A 16,708-nucleotide genomic window follows, 5' to 3' on the forward strand; every position below is an offset into this window, starting at 1 on the left:
AGTATTAATCACAGAGTCAGAGAAAACTCTTTGACTAAGAATCAAGCGTTCAATCTCCATACCTTTAAATTTAAGGATTTGAGATCCTGATGGAAAAAAGGACCTTGCGACAAAAGGTCTGGTCTTAACGGAAGAGTCCACGGTTGGCAAGAGGCCATCCGGACAAGATCCGCATACCAAAACCTGTGAGGCCATGCTGGAGCTACCAGCAGAACAAACGAGCATTCCTTCAGAATCTTGGAGATTACTCTTGGAAGAAGAACTAGAGGCGGAAAGATATAGGCAGGATGATACTTCCAAGGAAGTGACAATGCATCCACTGCTTCCGCTTGAGGATCCCTGGATCTGGACAGATACCTGGGAAGTTTCTTGTTTAGATGAGAGGCCATCAGATCTATTTCTGGAAGTCCCCACATTTGAACAATCTGAAGGAATACCTCTGGGTGAAGAGACCATACGCCCGGATGTAACGTTTGGCGGCTGAGATAATCCGCTTCCCAATTGTCTATACCTGGGATATGAACCGCAGAAACTAGACAGGAGCTGGTTTCCGCCCATACCAGAATTCGAGATACTTCCTTCATAGCCAGAGGACTGTGAGTCCCTCCTTGATGATTGATGTATGCCACAGTTGTGACATTGTCTGTCTGAAAACAAATGAACGATTCTCTCTTTAGAAGAGGCCATGACTGAAGAGCTCTGAAAATTGCACGGAGTTCCAAAATATTGATTGGTAATCTCACCTTCTGAGATTCCCAAACCCCTTGTGCTGTCAGAGACCCCCAAACAGCTCCCCAACCTGTTAGACTTGCATCTGTTGAAATTACAGTCCAGGTCGGAAGAACAAAAGAAGCCCCCTGAACTAAACAATGGTGATCTGTCCACCACATCAGAGAGTGTCGTACAATCGGTGTTAAAGATATTAATTGAGATATCTTTGTGTAATCCCTGCACCACTGGTTCAGCATACAGAGCTGAAGAGGTCGCATGTGAAAACGAGCAAAGGGGATCGCGTCCGATGCTGCAATCATAAGACCTAGAATTTCCATGCATAAAGCTACCAAAGGGAATGATTGTGACTGAAGGTTTCGACAAGCTGATATCAACTTTAGACGTCTCTTGTCTGTTAGAGACAAAGTCATGGACACTGAATCTATCTGGAAACCTAAAAAGGTTACCCTTGTCTGAGGAATCAATGAACTTTTTGGTAAATTGATCCTCCAACCATGATCTTGAAGAAACAACACAAGTCGATTCGTATGAGATTCTGCTAAATGTGAAGACTGAGCAAGTACCAAGATATCGTCCAAATAAGGAAATACCACAATACCCTGTTCTCTGATTACAGACAGAAGGGCACAGAGAACCTTTGTAAAAATTCTTGGAGCTGTAGCTAGGCCAAACGGTAGAGCCACAAACTGGTAATGCTTGTCTAGGAAAGAGAATCTCAGAAACTGATAGTGATCTGGATGAATCGGAATATGCAGATATGCATCCTGTAAATCTATTGTAGACATATAATGCCCTTGCTGAACAAAAGGCAGGATAGTCCTTACAGTTACCATTTTGAATGTTGGTATCCTTACATAACGATTCAATATTTTTAGATCCAGAACTGGTCTGAAGGAATTCTCCTTCTTTGGTACAATGAAGAGATTTGAATAAAACCCCAGCCCCTGTTCCAGAACTGGAACTGGCATAATTACTCCAGCCAACTCTAGATCTAAAATACATTTCAGAAATGCTTGAGCCTTCGCTAGGTTTACTGGGACACGGGAAAGAAAAAATCTCTTTGCAGGAGGCCTTATCTTGAAGCCAATTCTGTACCCTTCTGAAACAATGTTCTGAATCCAGAGATTGTGAACGGAATTGAACCAAATTTCTTTGAAAAAACGTAATCTGCCCCCTACCAGCTGAGCTGGAATGAGGGCTGCACCTTCATGTGGACTTGGGAGCTGGCTTTGGTTTTCTAAAAGGCTTGGATTTATTCCAGACTGGAGATGGTTTCCAAACTGATACCGCTCCTGAGGATGAAGGATCAGGCTTTTGTTCCTTGTTGTGACGAAAGGAACGAAAACGATTATTAGACCTAAATTTACCTTTAGATTTTTTATCCTGTGGTAAAAAAGTTCCTTCCCTCCAGTAACAGTTGAGATAATAGAATCCAACTGAGAACCAAATAATTTATTACCCTGGAAAGAAAGGGAAAGCAGAGTAGACTTAGAAGACATATTAGCATTCCAAGTTTTAAGCCATAAAGCTCTTCTAGCTAAAATAGCTAGAGACATATACCTGACATCAACTCTAATGATATCAAAGATGGCATCACAAATAAAATTATTAGCATGTTGTAGAAGAATAATAATGCTATGAGAATTATGATCTGTTACTTGTTGCGCTAAAGCTTCTAACCAAAAAGTTGAAGCTGCAGCAACATCCGCTAAAGATATAGCAGGTCTAAGAAGATTACCTGAACACAAGTAAGCTTTTCTTAGAAAGGATTCAATTTTCCTATCTAAAGGATCCTTTATCTGCCGTAGGAATAGTAGAACGCTTAGCAAGAGTAGAGACAGCCCCATCAACCTTAGGGATTTTGTCCCAAAATTCTAATCTGTCAGATGGCACAGGATATAATTGCTTAAAACGTTTAGAGGGAGTAAAAGAATTACCCAAATTATACCATTCCCTGGAAATTACTTCAGAAATAGCACCAGGGACAGGAAACACTTCTGGAATAACTACAGGAGATTTAAAAACCTTATCTAAACGTTTAGATTTAGTATCAAGAGGACTAGAATCCTCAATTTCTAATGCAATTAGGACTTCTTTAAGTAAAGAACGAATAAATTAAATTTTAAATAAATATGAAGATTTATCAGCATCAACCTCTGAGACAGAATCCTCTGAATCAGAGGAACCAATATCAGTATCAGAATGATGATGTTCATTTAAAAATTCATCTGAAAAATGAGAAGTTTTAAAAGACTTTTTACGTTTACTAGAAGGAGGAATAACAGACATAGCCTTCTTAATGGATTTAGAAACAAAATCTCTTATGTTATCAGGAACACTCTGAGTATTAGATGTTGACGGAACAGCAACAGGTAATGTAACAGTACTAAAGGAAATATTATCTGCATTAGCAAGTTTGTCATGACAAACAGTACAAACAACAGCTGGAGGAACAGATACCAAAAGTTTACAGCAGATACACTTAGCTTTGGTATCTCCAGCACCAGGCAGCGATTTTCCAGAAGTATCTTCTGACTCAGCTTCAATGTGGGACATCTTGCAATATGTAATAGAAAAAAACAACATATAAAGCAAAATTGATCAAATTCCTTAAATGACAGTTTCAGGAATGGGAAAAAAATGCCAGTGAACAAGCTTCTAGCAACCAGAAGCACAAAATAATGAGACTTAAATAATGTGGAGACAATAATGACGCCCATATTTTTTTAGCGCCAAAAAAGACGCCCACATTATTTGGCGCCTAAATGCTTTTGGCGCCAAAAATGACGCCACATCCGGAACGCCGACACCTTTGGCGCAAAAAAACGTCAAAAATGAAGCAACTTCCGGCGACACGTATGACGCCGGAAACAGAAAAAAAATGTGCGCCAAAAAAGTCCGCGCCAAGAATGACGCAATAAAATGAAGCATTTTCAGCCCCCGCGAGCCTAACAGCCCACAGGGAAAAAGTCAAATTTTTAAGGTAAGAAAAAATGATTTATTCATATGCATTATCCCAAATATGAAACTGACTGTCTGAAATAAGGAACGTTGAACATCCTGAGTCAAGGCAAATAAATGTTTGAATACATATATTTAGAACTTTATATAAAAGTGCCCAACCATAGCTTAGAGTGTCACAGAAAATAAGACTTACTTACCCCAGGACACTCATCTACATGTAGTAGAAAGCCAAACCAGTACTGAAACGAGAATCAGTAGAGGAAATGGTATATATAAGAGTATATCGTCGATCTGAAAAGGGAGGTAAGAGATGAATCTCTACGACCGATAACAGAGAACCTATGAAATAGACCCCGTAGAAGGAGATCACTGCATTCAAATAGGCAATACTCTCCTCACATCCCTCTGACATTCACTGCACGCTGAGAGGAAAACCGGGCTCCAACCTGCTGCGGAGCGCATATCAACGTAGAATCTAGCACAAACTTACTTCACCACCTCCATAGGAGGCAAAGTTTGTAAAACTGATTTGTGGGTGTGGTGAGGGGTGTATTTATAGGCATTTTGAGGTTTGGGAAACTTTGCCCCTCCTGGTAGGAATGTATATCCCATACGTCACTAGCTCATGGACTCTTGCTAATTACATGAAAGAAATCCTGCGTAGCATAGAGACTTCCTTTAAAAAGCTAAAGTTGGAGCTGATCAGCACTCTAATGGAAATGCAGCCTCACCGACTACACAAAAGTTTGGGGAATCTGATGTATCTGGAAATGCGTTTGCTACAGCCATGGACCCCTCTACACATGTCACAGAAAAGTCACCCTGCACCACAGAGGTAAATCTAGGGTTAGTTACACGGCTACCGCTAATAGTCGATCATCAGAGCCCATACCTGACACCCATTCAAGGGCAGCCCTTCTCAATTGGTGTATGTAGCAGACACCCAATGATTCCAGTATACAAGCTACGGGACTTGAGACTGCATTCTCTTAACATCCTAGTTGGCGATTCTTGTGTGACCCCAAAAGACCGCTTTGTAGCCCAAAGTCCAGCAGAGACCAATCCGACAAGTTTTATAGAGAAGATTACCGTAACGAAGAGGTTCAAAATGCTGAAGTGTGGAGTGGGCTAGAAAAAGAAGGAAAGGGGATATCTTCTATCAAGGGGTCTCCTAGCTCTCCATGGGATCTTAGACCTAGATATCCATTATACAAAGCATGCTGTCTACACAACAAAACATTAAACCTATTTAGAGATTGTGAGAGGCATCACCCAATTCATACCTGGACTGTCACCATAATTTGTTCCTAGTTGTTCAAACTTTATGTGAATATAAACAGACTAAGAACTGCGCTAAGCCTAAAGTTACACTTTAGCCAATCCTTGACCACTTCCCTCAAAGTGGGTACAGACAAAATAGGATTATAGTGTATATAGAGGATGGCGCTAGTAGCCAAGTGTAACAGACACACTGATTCAGGACATATAGTCAAAAACAGTTTATATAAGATAATTTTAGATATAAAATATGTCAGTCATCATACATTTGTATCTATTAATAACAGATCTCAATCAATACTTAAAAAAAGGGACGTCTCCCTTACACATATAAATCAAAAGAAAAAATTATATCAAAGGAAAAAATATAACTATCAAAAGAAAAAATGTGAATCAAAAGAAAAAATTATTCATATATACCACCTTAAAAAGACCAAAAATGTCAATTAAAATATATATGAGTAAAGAATAACAATAAAAATATGTTTTAATGCTAAAAATGTCCATGGATGGTATATACCAACGATTGGAGTTCTAAAATAACTCCTCTATTTCTCTCCAAAGATGTCAATTCTTATATGGTGTTGCCACTTTGTAACAGATCTCAGCAAAGCATACAATGTGTCATATAAGCTTGCCAATAGTTCAGCATATGGATATACTTCCTTATATGTTCATACGATATAGTGCACCTTATAATTAAGACTGCTCCGCAGGTGAACAACACATCAATATTCAATGGCAGAATAGCGGTAAGTATCCTGATTATTTGAGCTTTCAGTTTAAAAGTTCATGCTGTACATAATACCTTACTCAAGGCTGCACTGTAAAGATCCAGACTGGATATGGAATAAGCACTCGCCTCCCGGGGGTAAGGTGAGCGATTTCACTCACCTTCCTTCTACCAGTGTAACGGCTGTTCCGGTCAGTAGAGTAAGCAGATTCGATCAGTATTTGAGCCAGCAGATTTGATCAGATAATTGTGATGAAAGACCCACTCTTAGCGCAAAAAACATGCGCGGGATACTAGCCCAATACCCTGGGTGAAACGCGTTGAAGTAAAGCTGTTATCCTGCAAATTACTACATTCTTTTCATCACTAGGCACCTAGTATCCCGCGTGTGTTTTTTGCGCTAAGAGCGGGTCTTTCATCAATTATAAGGTACACTATATCGCATGAACATATAAGGAAGTATATCCATATGCTGAACTATTGGCAAGCTTATATGACACATTGTATGCTTTGCTGAGATCTGTTACAAAGTGGCAACACCATGTAATAATTTACATCTTTGGAAAGAAATAGAGTAATTGGCAAGAGTCCATGAGCTAGTGACATATGGGATAGCAATACCCAAGATGTGGAACTCCAAGCAAGAGTCACTAGAGAGGGAGGGATAAAATAAAAAACAGCCATTTTCCGCTGAAAAATAATCCACAACCCAAATTATAAATTTATGAAAAAGTAACTTAAAACATCAGCAGAAGAATCAAACTGAAACAGCTGCCTGAAGAACTTTTCTACCAAAAACTGCTTCTGAAGAAGCAAATACATCAAAACAGTAGAATTTAGTAAATGTATGCAAAGAGGACCAAGTTGCCGCTTTGCAAATCTGATCAACTGAAGCTTCATTCTTAAAAGCCCACGAAGTGGAGACTGATATAGCAGAATGAGCTGTAATTATCTGAGGCGGGGTCTTACCCGACTCCAAATAAGCTTGATTAATCAAAAGCTTTAACCAAGAAGCCAAGGAAATAGCAGAAGCCTTCTGACCTTTCCTAGGACCAGAAAATATAACATATAGACTAGAAGTCTTCCTGAAATCTTTGGTAGCTTCAACATAATATTTCAAAGCTTTTACCACATCCAAAGAATGTAAGGATCTTTCCAAAGAATTCTTAGGATTAGGACACAAGGAAGGAACAACAATTTCTCTACTAATGTTGTTAGAATTCACAACCTTAGGTAAAAATTGAAATGAAGTCCGCAAAACCGCCTTATCCTGATGAAAAATCAGAAAAGGAGATTCAGAAGAAAGAGCAGATAGCTCAGAAACTCTTCTAACAGAAGAGATAGCCAAAAGGAGCAACACTTTCCAAGAAAGTAGTTTAATGTCCAAAGAATGCATGGGCTCAAATGGAGGAGCCTGTAACGCCTTCAAAACCAAATTAAGGCTCCAAGGAGGAGAAATTGATTTAATGATAGGCTTAATACGAACTAAAGCCTGTACAAAACAGTGAATATCAGGAAGTTTAGCAATCTTTCTGTGAAATAAAACAGAAAGAGCAGAGATTTGTCCCTTCAAGGAACTTGCAGACAAACCTTTATCCAAACCATCCTGAAGAAACTGTAAAATTCTAGGAATTCTAAATGAATGCCAAGAGAATTTATGAGAAGAACACCATGAAATGTAGGTCTTCCAAACTCGATAATAAATCTTTCTCGAGACAGATTTACGAGCTTGTAACATAGTATTAATCACTGAGTCAGAGAAACCTATATGACTTAGCACTAAGCGTTCAATTTCCATACCTTCAAATTTAATGATTTGAGATCCTTATGGAAAAATGGACCTTGAGAGAGAAGGTCCGGCCTTAACAGAAGTGGCCAAGGTTGGCAACTGGACATCTGAACAAGATCCGCATACCAAAACCTGTGGGGCCATGCTGGAGCCACCAGCAACACAAATGATTGTTCCATGATGATTTTGGAGATCACTCTTGGAAGAAGAACTAGAGGCGGAAAAATGTAAGCAGGTTGATAACACCATGGAAGTGTCAGCGCATCCACTGCTTCCACCTGAACAACCCTGGACCTGGACAGGTATCTGGGAAGTTTCTTGTTTAGATGAGAGGCCATCAGATCTACCTCTGGAAGACCCCACATCTGAACAATCTGAGAAAACACATCTGGATGGAGAGACCACTCCCCCGGATGTAAAGTCTGACAGCTGAGATAATCCGCCTCCCAATTGTCTACACGTGGGATATGCACCGCAGAGATTAGACAGGAGCTGGATTCCGCCCAAGCAAGTATCCGAGATACTTCTTTCATGGCTTGGGGACTGTGAGTCCCACCCTGATGACTGACATATGCCACAGTTGTGATATTGTCTGTCTGAAAGCAAATGAACGGTTCTCTCTTCAACAGAGGCCAAAACTGAAGAGCTCTGAAAATTGCACGGAGTTCTAAAATATTGATTGGTAATCTCGCCTCTTGAGATTTCCAAACCCCTTGTGCTGTCAGAGATCCCCAAACAGCTCCCCAACCTGAAAGACTTGCATCTGTAGTTATCACAGTCCAGGTTGGCCGAACAAAAGAAGCCCCTTGAACTAAACGCTGGTGATTTAACCACCACGTCAGAGAGTGTCGAACATTGGGATTTAAGGATATTAATTGTGATATCTTTGTATAATCCCTGCACCATTGATTCAGCTTACAAAGCTGGAGAGGTCTCATATGAAAAGGAGCAAAAGGAATCACGTTCGATGCTGCAGTCATGAGGCCTAAAACTTCCATGCACATAACCACTGAAGGGAATGACTGAGACTGAAGGTGCCGACAGGCTGCAACCAATTTCAAATGTCTCTTGTCTGTTAGAGACAAAGTCATGGACACTGAATCTATCTGGAAACCTAAAAAGGTGACCCTTGTCTGAGGAATCAAGAAACTTTTTGGTAAATTGTTCCTCCAACCATGTTTTCAAAGAAACAACACTAGTTGATTTGTGTTAGATTCTGCAGAACGTAAAGACTGAGCTGGTACCAAGATATCGTCCAAATAAGGAAACACTGCAATACCCTGTTCTCTGATTACAGAGAGTAGGGCACCTAGAACCTTTGAAAAGATTCTTGGAGCTGTTGCTAGGCCAAATGGAAGAGCAACAAATTGGTAATTCTTGTCTAGAAAAGAGAATCTCAGGAACTGATAATGTTCTGGATGAATCGGAATATGAAGGTATGCATCCTGCAAGTCTATTGTGGACATAAAATGTCCTTGCTGAACAAAAGGCAGAATAGTCCTTATAGTCACCATCTTGAAAGTCGGTACTCTTATATAACGATTCAAAATGTTCAGATCCAGAACTGGTCTGAATGAATTTTCCTTCTTTGCAACAATGAATAGATTTGAATAAAACCCCATACCTTGTTCCTGAAAAGGAACTGTCATGATTAGCCCTGAAAACGCCAGGTCTGAAACACACTTCAGGAAAGCCTGAGCTTTTACTGGATTTGCTGGGATGTGTGAGAGAAAAAATCTTCTCACATGAGGTCTTACTCTGAATCCTATTCGATACCCTTGAGAGACAATGCTCTGAATCCATTGATTTTGGACAGAATTTATCCAAATATCCTTGAAAAACCTTAATCTGCCCCCTAACAGCTGAGCTGGAATGAGGGCCGCACCTTCATGCGGACTTAGGGGCTGACTTTGGTTTCTTAAATGGCTTGGATTTATTCCAATTTGAGGAAGGCTTCCAATTGGAAACAGATTCCTTGGGGGAAGGATTAGATTTTTGTTCCTTATTTTGACGAAAAGGAACGAAAACGGTTAGAAGCCTTAGATTTACCCTTAGGTTTTTTATCCTGAGGCAGAAAAACTCCCTTTCCCCCAGTAACAGTTGAAATAATAGAATCCAACTGAGAACCAAATAAATTATTACCTTGGAAAGAGAGAGATAGTAATCTAGACTTAGATGTCATATCAGCATTCCAAGATTTAAGCCACAAAGCTTTTCTAGCTAAAATAGCTAAAGACATGGATCTAACATCAATTTTGATAATATCAAAAATGGCATCACAAATAAAATGATAAGCATATTGCAGTAAGCGAATAATGCTAGATATGTCAGAATCCAATTCTTGTTGCGCTAAATTTTCCAACCAAAAAGTTGATGCAGCCGCAACATCAGCCAAAGAAATTGCAGGTCTGAGAAGATGACCTGAATATAAATAGGCTTTCCTTAGATAAGATTCAAGCTTCCTATCTAAAGGATCCTTAAAGGAAGTACTATCTTCCATAGGAAGTACCTGGCTTATTCCATTCCTTAGAAATCATATCAGAAATAGCATCAGGAATAGGAAAAACCTCTGGAGTCACCACAGGAGGTTTAAAAACAGCATTTAAACGTTTACTAGACTTAACATCAAGAGGACTGGTTTCCTCAATATCCAAAGTAATTAACACTTCTTTTAATAAAGAACGAATATACTCCATTTTAAATAAATAAGTAGATTTGTCAGTGTCAATATCTGAGGAAGGATCTTCTGTATGAGATAGATCCTCATCAGAGGAGGATAAATCATTATATTGTCGGTCATTCGAAATTTCATCAACTGAATGAGAAGTTTTAAAAGACCTTTTACGTTTATTAGAAGGCGGAAATGCAGACAAAGCCTTCTGAATAGAATCAGTAACAAATTCTTTAAAATTCATAGATATATCATGTACATTAGAAGTTGACGGAACTGCAACTGGCAATGTACTATTACTGATGGACACATTATCTGCATGTAAAAGTTTATCATGACAACTATTACAAATGACATTCGGAGATATGTTCCACAATCTAACAACAAATGCACTTAGCTTTGGTAGAACCGATGTCAGGCAGCAAAGTTCCAACAGATACTTCTGAGGCAGGATCAGATTGAGACATCTTGCAAAATGTAAAAGAAAAAACAACATATAAAGCAAAATTATCGATTTCCTTATATGACAGTTTCAGGAATGGGAAAAAATGCAAATAGCATAGCCCTCTGACATAGAAAAAGGCAAGAGGCAAACAGCAATGGGGTATTAAATTAATGAAAAATTTGGTGCCAAGTATGACGCACAACGTAACTGAAATTTTTTTGCCGCCAACAATATCCGGAAATGACATACTTGCGTCACTAACGACGCAACCGCGTGTCAGGCTTCGGCGTCAACTACAACGTCGGAAATGACGAACTTGCGTCAACGAACATACTTTTCACGCCAAAAGTTTCTCGCGACAAAAATTACACAATAAAGTCTAGCATTTGGCGCACCCGCGGGCCTAGTACTGCCCGCAATTTTCAAGAAAAAAAGTAGTCAATTTGAAAAAAAGACTAAACCCAAGGTAAGAAAAATATTTCTTAATATGTTTATTTTCCCTAAATATGAAACTGACAGTCTGCACAAGGAAATACATGAACCTCACTCATGGCAAATATAAGTACAATACATATATTTAGAACTTTATATAAATGCATAAAGTGCCAAACCATAGCTGTGGTGTCTTAAGTAATAAAAAACATACTTACCGAAAGACACCCATCCACATATAGCAGATAGCCAAACCAGTACTGAAACAGTTATCAGTAGAAGTAATGGTATATGAGAGTATATCGTCAATCTGAAAAGGGAGGTAGGAGATGAATCTCTACGACCGATAACAGAGAACCTATGAAATAGATCTCCCGTGAGGAAAACCATTGCATTCAATAGGTGATACTCCCTTCACATCCCTCTGACATTCGCTGTACTATGAGAGGAATCGGGCTTCAAAATGCTGACGTCAACGTAGAAATCTTAGCACAAACTTTACTTCACCACCTCCATAGGAGGCAAAGTTTGTAAAACTGAATTGTGGATGTGGTGAGGGGTGTATTTATAGGCATTTTGAGGTTTGGGAAACTTTGCCCCTCCTGGTAGGATTGTATATCCCATGCGTCACTAGCTCATGGACTCTTGCCAATTACATGAAAGAAAAGGAAAATATGAGGTGTTATATCTTTCATTTTGTTGTTTATATATATATATATGTACATGTGTCTTAATTTTGCTTTCAGAGTACTATGTTTAAGTCATTTCAACAAACGTGTTGAGATATCATTGATTTTCTATTATGTTGGTTACATATTGCATGTGCTAAACTCTTGTACCGAATACTGATTTTCACCTCAAAAATTTAATTTAAAAAAAAGTAGATGTTTGGCTATAACAGAGGTAAATTTCCCAAGCACTTTTGTGTGTATCCCATCTGGACCTGGAGTTTTAGTTGCCTTGATATTATCCATATTTTTCCTGATATCACCTAGAGATAACCCAGTTATTGGTATGGGCTTGTTTGTTCTAGTTTGTTTCAATGTCTTCTCCATTGGCTCCTCTCTTGTGCATACTGTAGAGAAGAAATGATTTAGTACCTTAGTCTTCCCCTGGTCACTGTTAAGTTGGCTTGATACTCAGGGGTAATAGTGAAAAAGCCTGGAGAGAAATCGCACATCATTTTGTAATGTAGGCGTCTCCCCTTCATTACTAGAGCCCTGCATAGCTAGATAAAAATGTTCTCAAGCTAAAAATTGCTTTTGTAAAATTGTTTGAGGGACTTCTTAGATAATCTCACCAGACCACAGACCATTAGAGAATTGGCCCACAGCCTTATTATCAACTTATTTCAGTTAATTGGAAACCAGAGTTTGTATTGGTCACCTGTGTTGCTAGATTCTTATAATAAATCACTGTTTCAATTAAAGGACATTAATGCATAAAAAGAAAATCACTTTTCTAACAGAGTGGATTGCTTAAAAAAAATATCTTATTAATGAATTGTTTATTTATTTTTTAATAAACAAATATAATAAGCAAGGCATTTGTTAAATATAAGCATTAGAATTTCAGGACGATAAACTATTTTATATGTTAAAAACTTGTAATATGTTACCAAAGCAATGCTTATATAATGAAAAAATGAATATATAAATTTCATCACCTGCTGCTCTTGAAAAGGGGCTTTTAATAATATGTAAGAAAAATGTGATAATAACCAACTGTTGCTTTGCAAAATATTATAAATGCAACACAATTACATTCATATAAAGCAACATGTACTACACACATACATGAACAAGCACACCCCCTTACACACAAAGAACACACTTGACTGGGATCTCTGTTTATATTCTTCCCTCTCACTATATACTCCCATAAAGCTCAGTCTTTCTATAAATATGACCTGGAAACAAGCTACTCCAGACCTATCACCTGTCTTTTTTTATTTGCTTCAGCAGCACCCTGGGGAAAAGTGAAAACAGTTTTCAAGAGGTTTATCCAGGAGTTGCAGACAGTTTCCACCTACTCACTGCTGAAGCCAAAGCATATTCTAGTTTTCATTAGGAGATTAGCCTCCACCTGACACCACTACTCTCAGCCATTAGGTATAGAGTAATATGTATGAGAAAGCTCTGAAACTGACCATGTCATATAGGAAACAGGAAAGTCTCTTTCCCATGAGAGGTTGACATTCAAGGTGTCCTGTAGTTAAAGTGGATGTACATTTTTAACATATTGACCTTCCAAATCTGTTCTTATGCACTCTTTTATTAATACCGCATACTTTTTTTCTTTAAATGTAGAAAAAATAAATTAATATTTACGTTTGTAACTCGGCTCCGTTTTCAGGCAGGGCTCCTCCCATCCATAACTTCCTGTCTTTTCAGCGCATAACGTCTAGAACGGTCCCACCCGCTCTATGATGTATTACCCTTGCACGTTCATGATGGCTCCTTTTTGTGCGCATGCGCTTCTAATTTAGTGCCGAATATGCGCATGCGTGTACTCTAGATAGATACTTACTCGCAGTTCCTGGTAAATACAGGAAGGTTGTGGATGCAGGCTTTATATGCGCATGCTTAGAGCGTGTATGCTCAGAGCTTCGAAAACCAGCTGAAGTTGTTTTACGCATGCGCATATAAAAGACGCATGCGCATAAATTCACAATGACGTTAAGAAAAAGGGGCTGGACACCACGGGGTACGCCAAATTATTAGTTTAGGCAAATGTCAATCACTGTAAGAAAAGCGGAACAAAATGGCGGGTGGAGGGAGAAAGCAAGACGTTTTTAGTTATAGAGGTATATACATCGATATAATATTATGTTTTTACAAAATTGATGACTTAAACTTATGCTATTTTTGGATGATAAAGCAGTTGTGATTGTCGACTATCAGTGAGTTTACATCCACTGTAAAGGGACATGAAACCCACATTTTTTCTTTCATGATTTAGAAAGAGAATTCAATTTTAAACATCTTTCTAATTTACTTCTATTATCTAATTTGTTTTATTCTCTTGATATTCTTTGCTGAAAAGCTTATTTAGATATGCTCAGTAGCTGCTGATTGGTTACTGCACATATAAGCCTTGTGTGATTGGCTCACCCATGTGCAGTGCTTTTTCTTCAACTAAGGATATCTAAAAAATGAAGCAAAATAAATAATAGAAGTAAATAGTAATGTTGTTTAAATTTGTATTATCTATCTGAATCATGAAAAAAAGATTTTGGGTTTAGTGGCCCTTTAATGTCAAATTACAATTTCCTATCCAATTATACACCAAGGCTAGAGCAAGCGAACCCATGAGACTCTTAATACATAAGGAGAGAGACTCCTCTTTATTATAAGAAGTATCATGATTATCTATCATTAAAGGGACAGTGAAGTCACAATTAAACTTGATTACTAAACTAAACATGATTCAGATAGAATATGAAATTAAAAAAAAAACTTTCCAATGTATTTACATTATCTCATTTGTTTAATTCTCTTGGTAGACTTTGTTGAAAATCATACCTAGGTAGACTCAGGAGCACCATTGTATTACTAAGAGCTAGCTGCTGATTGGTGGCTACATGTATATGCCTCTTGTCATTGGATTACCCAATGTTTTCCGCTTGCTCCCAGTAGTGTATTGCTGCTTCATTAACAAAGGATACCAAGAGAATGAAACTAACTTCAGAATAGAAGTAAATTGGAAAATAATTTAAAATTGTATGCTCAATCTGAATCATGAAAGAAAAATTTCGGGTTTTATGTCCCTTTAATAATTAGGGACCAGGTAAAGTTACACTAAAGTGACAAACATATACAGAAACAACAAGTTACAACCAATCAGACAAGACTTTTTAATATGCTTTTTAAAATGTGAACAATTCATTGTAAACAAATGCTTGAGGTGGATGTAAAATCTTGACTGAATGTCTTTTGGCGATAAAGTTGCAGTCAGGTGTATGAGCTGGAGATTGTTGCAATGTCCATTGTATGTAAAATACAGAAGTCATTTATTTTCTTGGACATTTGATTTGAATTATTGTTGATAAAGACCTCAGCACATTGTGCTGCAATATGGTACTGGACAGGTTAATATGACACAGTGTGGCACAGTTGATTCAATCCCACATAAACATACAGCTAGATGACTGTTGTAAAAAATACAAAATGTAACACAAATAAATAAAAATATATAAAGAAAATAAATAAATGTACTTTAAAAAATGAAACAAAAACCTGTGATCCCCTTAACCCTTTACTGGCCCGACACCACTAATGTGTTGACAGCCAAACTAGCAGCACAAGGGTTAAACCTCACAGAATAAATCTAAATCTGAAAATGAGATGCAAAAATCAACAGCACCAATTTTATAGAAATAGCAAAACTACTTTCTCTGTGTAGCTCTCTTTTAGTAGACCGGCCATCCTAGCAATCACGGAGGCTCTTTCACTGAGCACATGTTACTCCTGTTGATGGGTAATTAGCTTCTATAGGACATCTGTTTATAATCCAACACTATTTATACATTCTACAAAAATATCTAGGTCTCTGTTGCTCCTTTGTTTTGCAAGAGTTTGGAGTCTGCTCTGTGACCTGGATCTTCAGTTTGTAGTGCCTGCTGCTCATGTTCCAGTTACATTCCTACTAATCATAATACTCTTGGCATTGTGCAGTGGACGAGCATCATTTTGGTGACGACGCCTCTCAATGAAGCTGGCTAAGCGAGAAGTGTCTAGAGGAATTTTGGAGTAGCTACTGTTGTGATGCTGCAGCCATGGGTGCTGAAGACATGTAGCCACAGTGGGTCGCCAACTGGAATCCCCCTGAAGTGTAACTTTAATGAAGTCCTGAGCAGCCTGGCTCACATTCGAAAAATACTCTCTTGGGAAGGAGAAGTCAAGTCTGCAGATATTTACACATGTTTCCTCACTGCTCTCATCTAAAAAGGGAGAGACTCCACTGAGCATGACATACGTGAGTACCCCCAGACTCCAAATGTCTGTTCCTAGAGATACTGGGGTCCCCTGAATGACTTCTGGAGCTGCAAATTCTGGACTACCAAGTAGCTGGTGGATGTAATAGTTTCCAGTTAAATGCATTGCATCTTCCAGGTCTATAATCTTCACGCGAGGAACTGGGATACGCAAATCTATGAGGAGGTTCTCTGGCTGTGGAAATAAAATAATAAAAAATGTTAATAAATCATTAGTGTTTTTATTATTAGGCCATGCAATGAGGAGCTTACATTCACATATGATTATATACAAAACATAAGCATGATGTCAGTATCTGGTATGTTACACCACCATCTTGTAAATAAAAGTGTTAATTCTTTATGTTCTCCGGCAGCAACTGCAGAAATCATGTTTACTTTAGGAATTGCTGAAACAATTAAAGGAAATTTTAAGGCAAATTTCTATAACCATTTGCTATTACAGTGGTAATGCTTTAGCCCCAATAGACTGTTCACCTCCTCAGTATGATGAGTGTGTAAGTTAAATATAAATAAAACAATTTAAAACCTCAGTATAGCTGTAAATAAAAACAAAAAGGGAAAAAAAATATAAATTCACTCCCAGACCAATGCTGCCACCCAATGGGCGCACTCACTATAACGTAACGTCCCCATTTTATTGTCCTTGATTTATATGTGTATATATA

General features: G+C 38.2%; 1 protein-coding gene across 1 annotated transcript in view; it reads right to left on the reverse strand.

Annotated features, from left to right (window-relative positions):
* Window positions 1-14,876: 14,876 nt before the first annotated feature.
* The window catches only part of KALRN (kalirin RhoGEF kinase), a 731,621-nt gene continuing 729,789 nt past the window's right edge, over window positions 14,877-16,708 (reverse strand). Inside the window, exon 53 of the mRNA XM_053698064.1 lies at window positions 14,877-16,215. Within this exon, the coding sequence (XP_053554039.1) occupies window positions 15,670-16,215 (546 nt within the window). The 3' untranslated portion in view covers window positions 14,877-15,669. The remainder of the gene's footprint in view (window positions 16,216-16,708) is intronic.

Source organism: Bombina bombina, chromosome 1 (genome assembly GCF_027579735.1).
Source record: "Bombina bombina isolate aBomBom1 chromosome 1, aBomBom1.pri, whole genome shotgun sequence".
Lineage (NCBI taxonomy): Eukaryota > Metazoa > Chordata > Amphibia > Anura > Bombinatoridae > Bombina > Bombina bombina.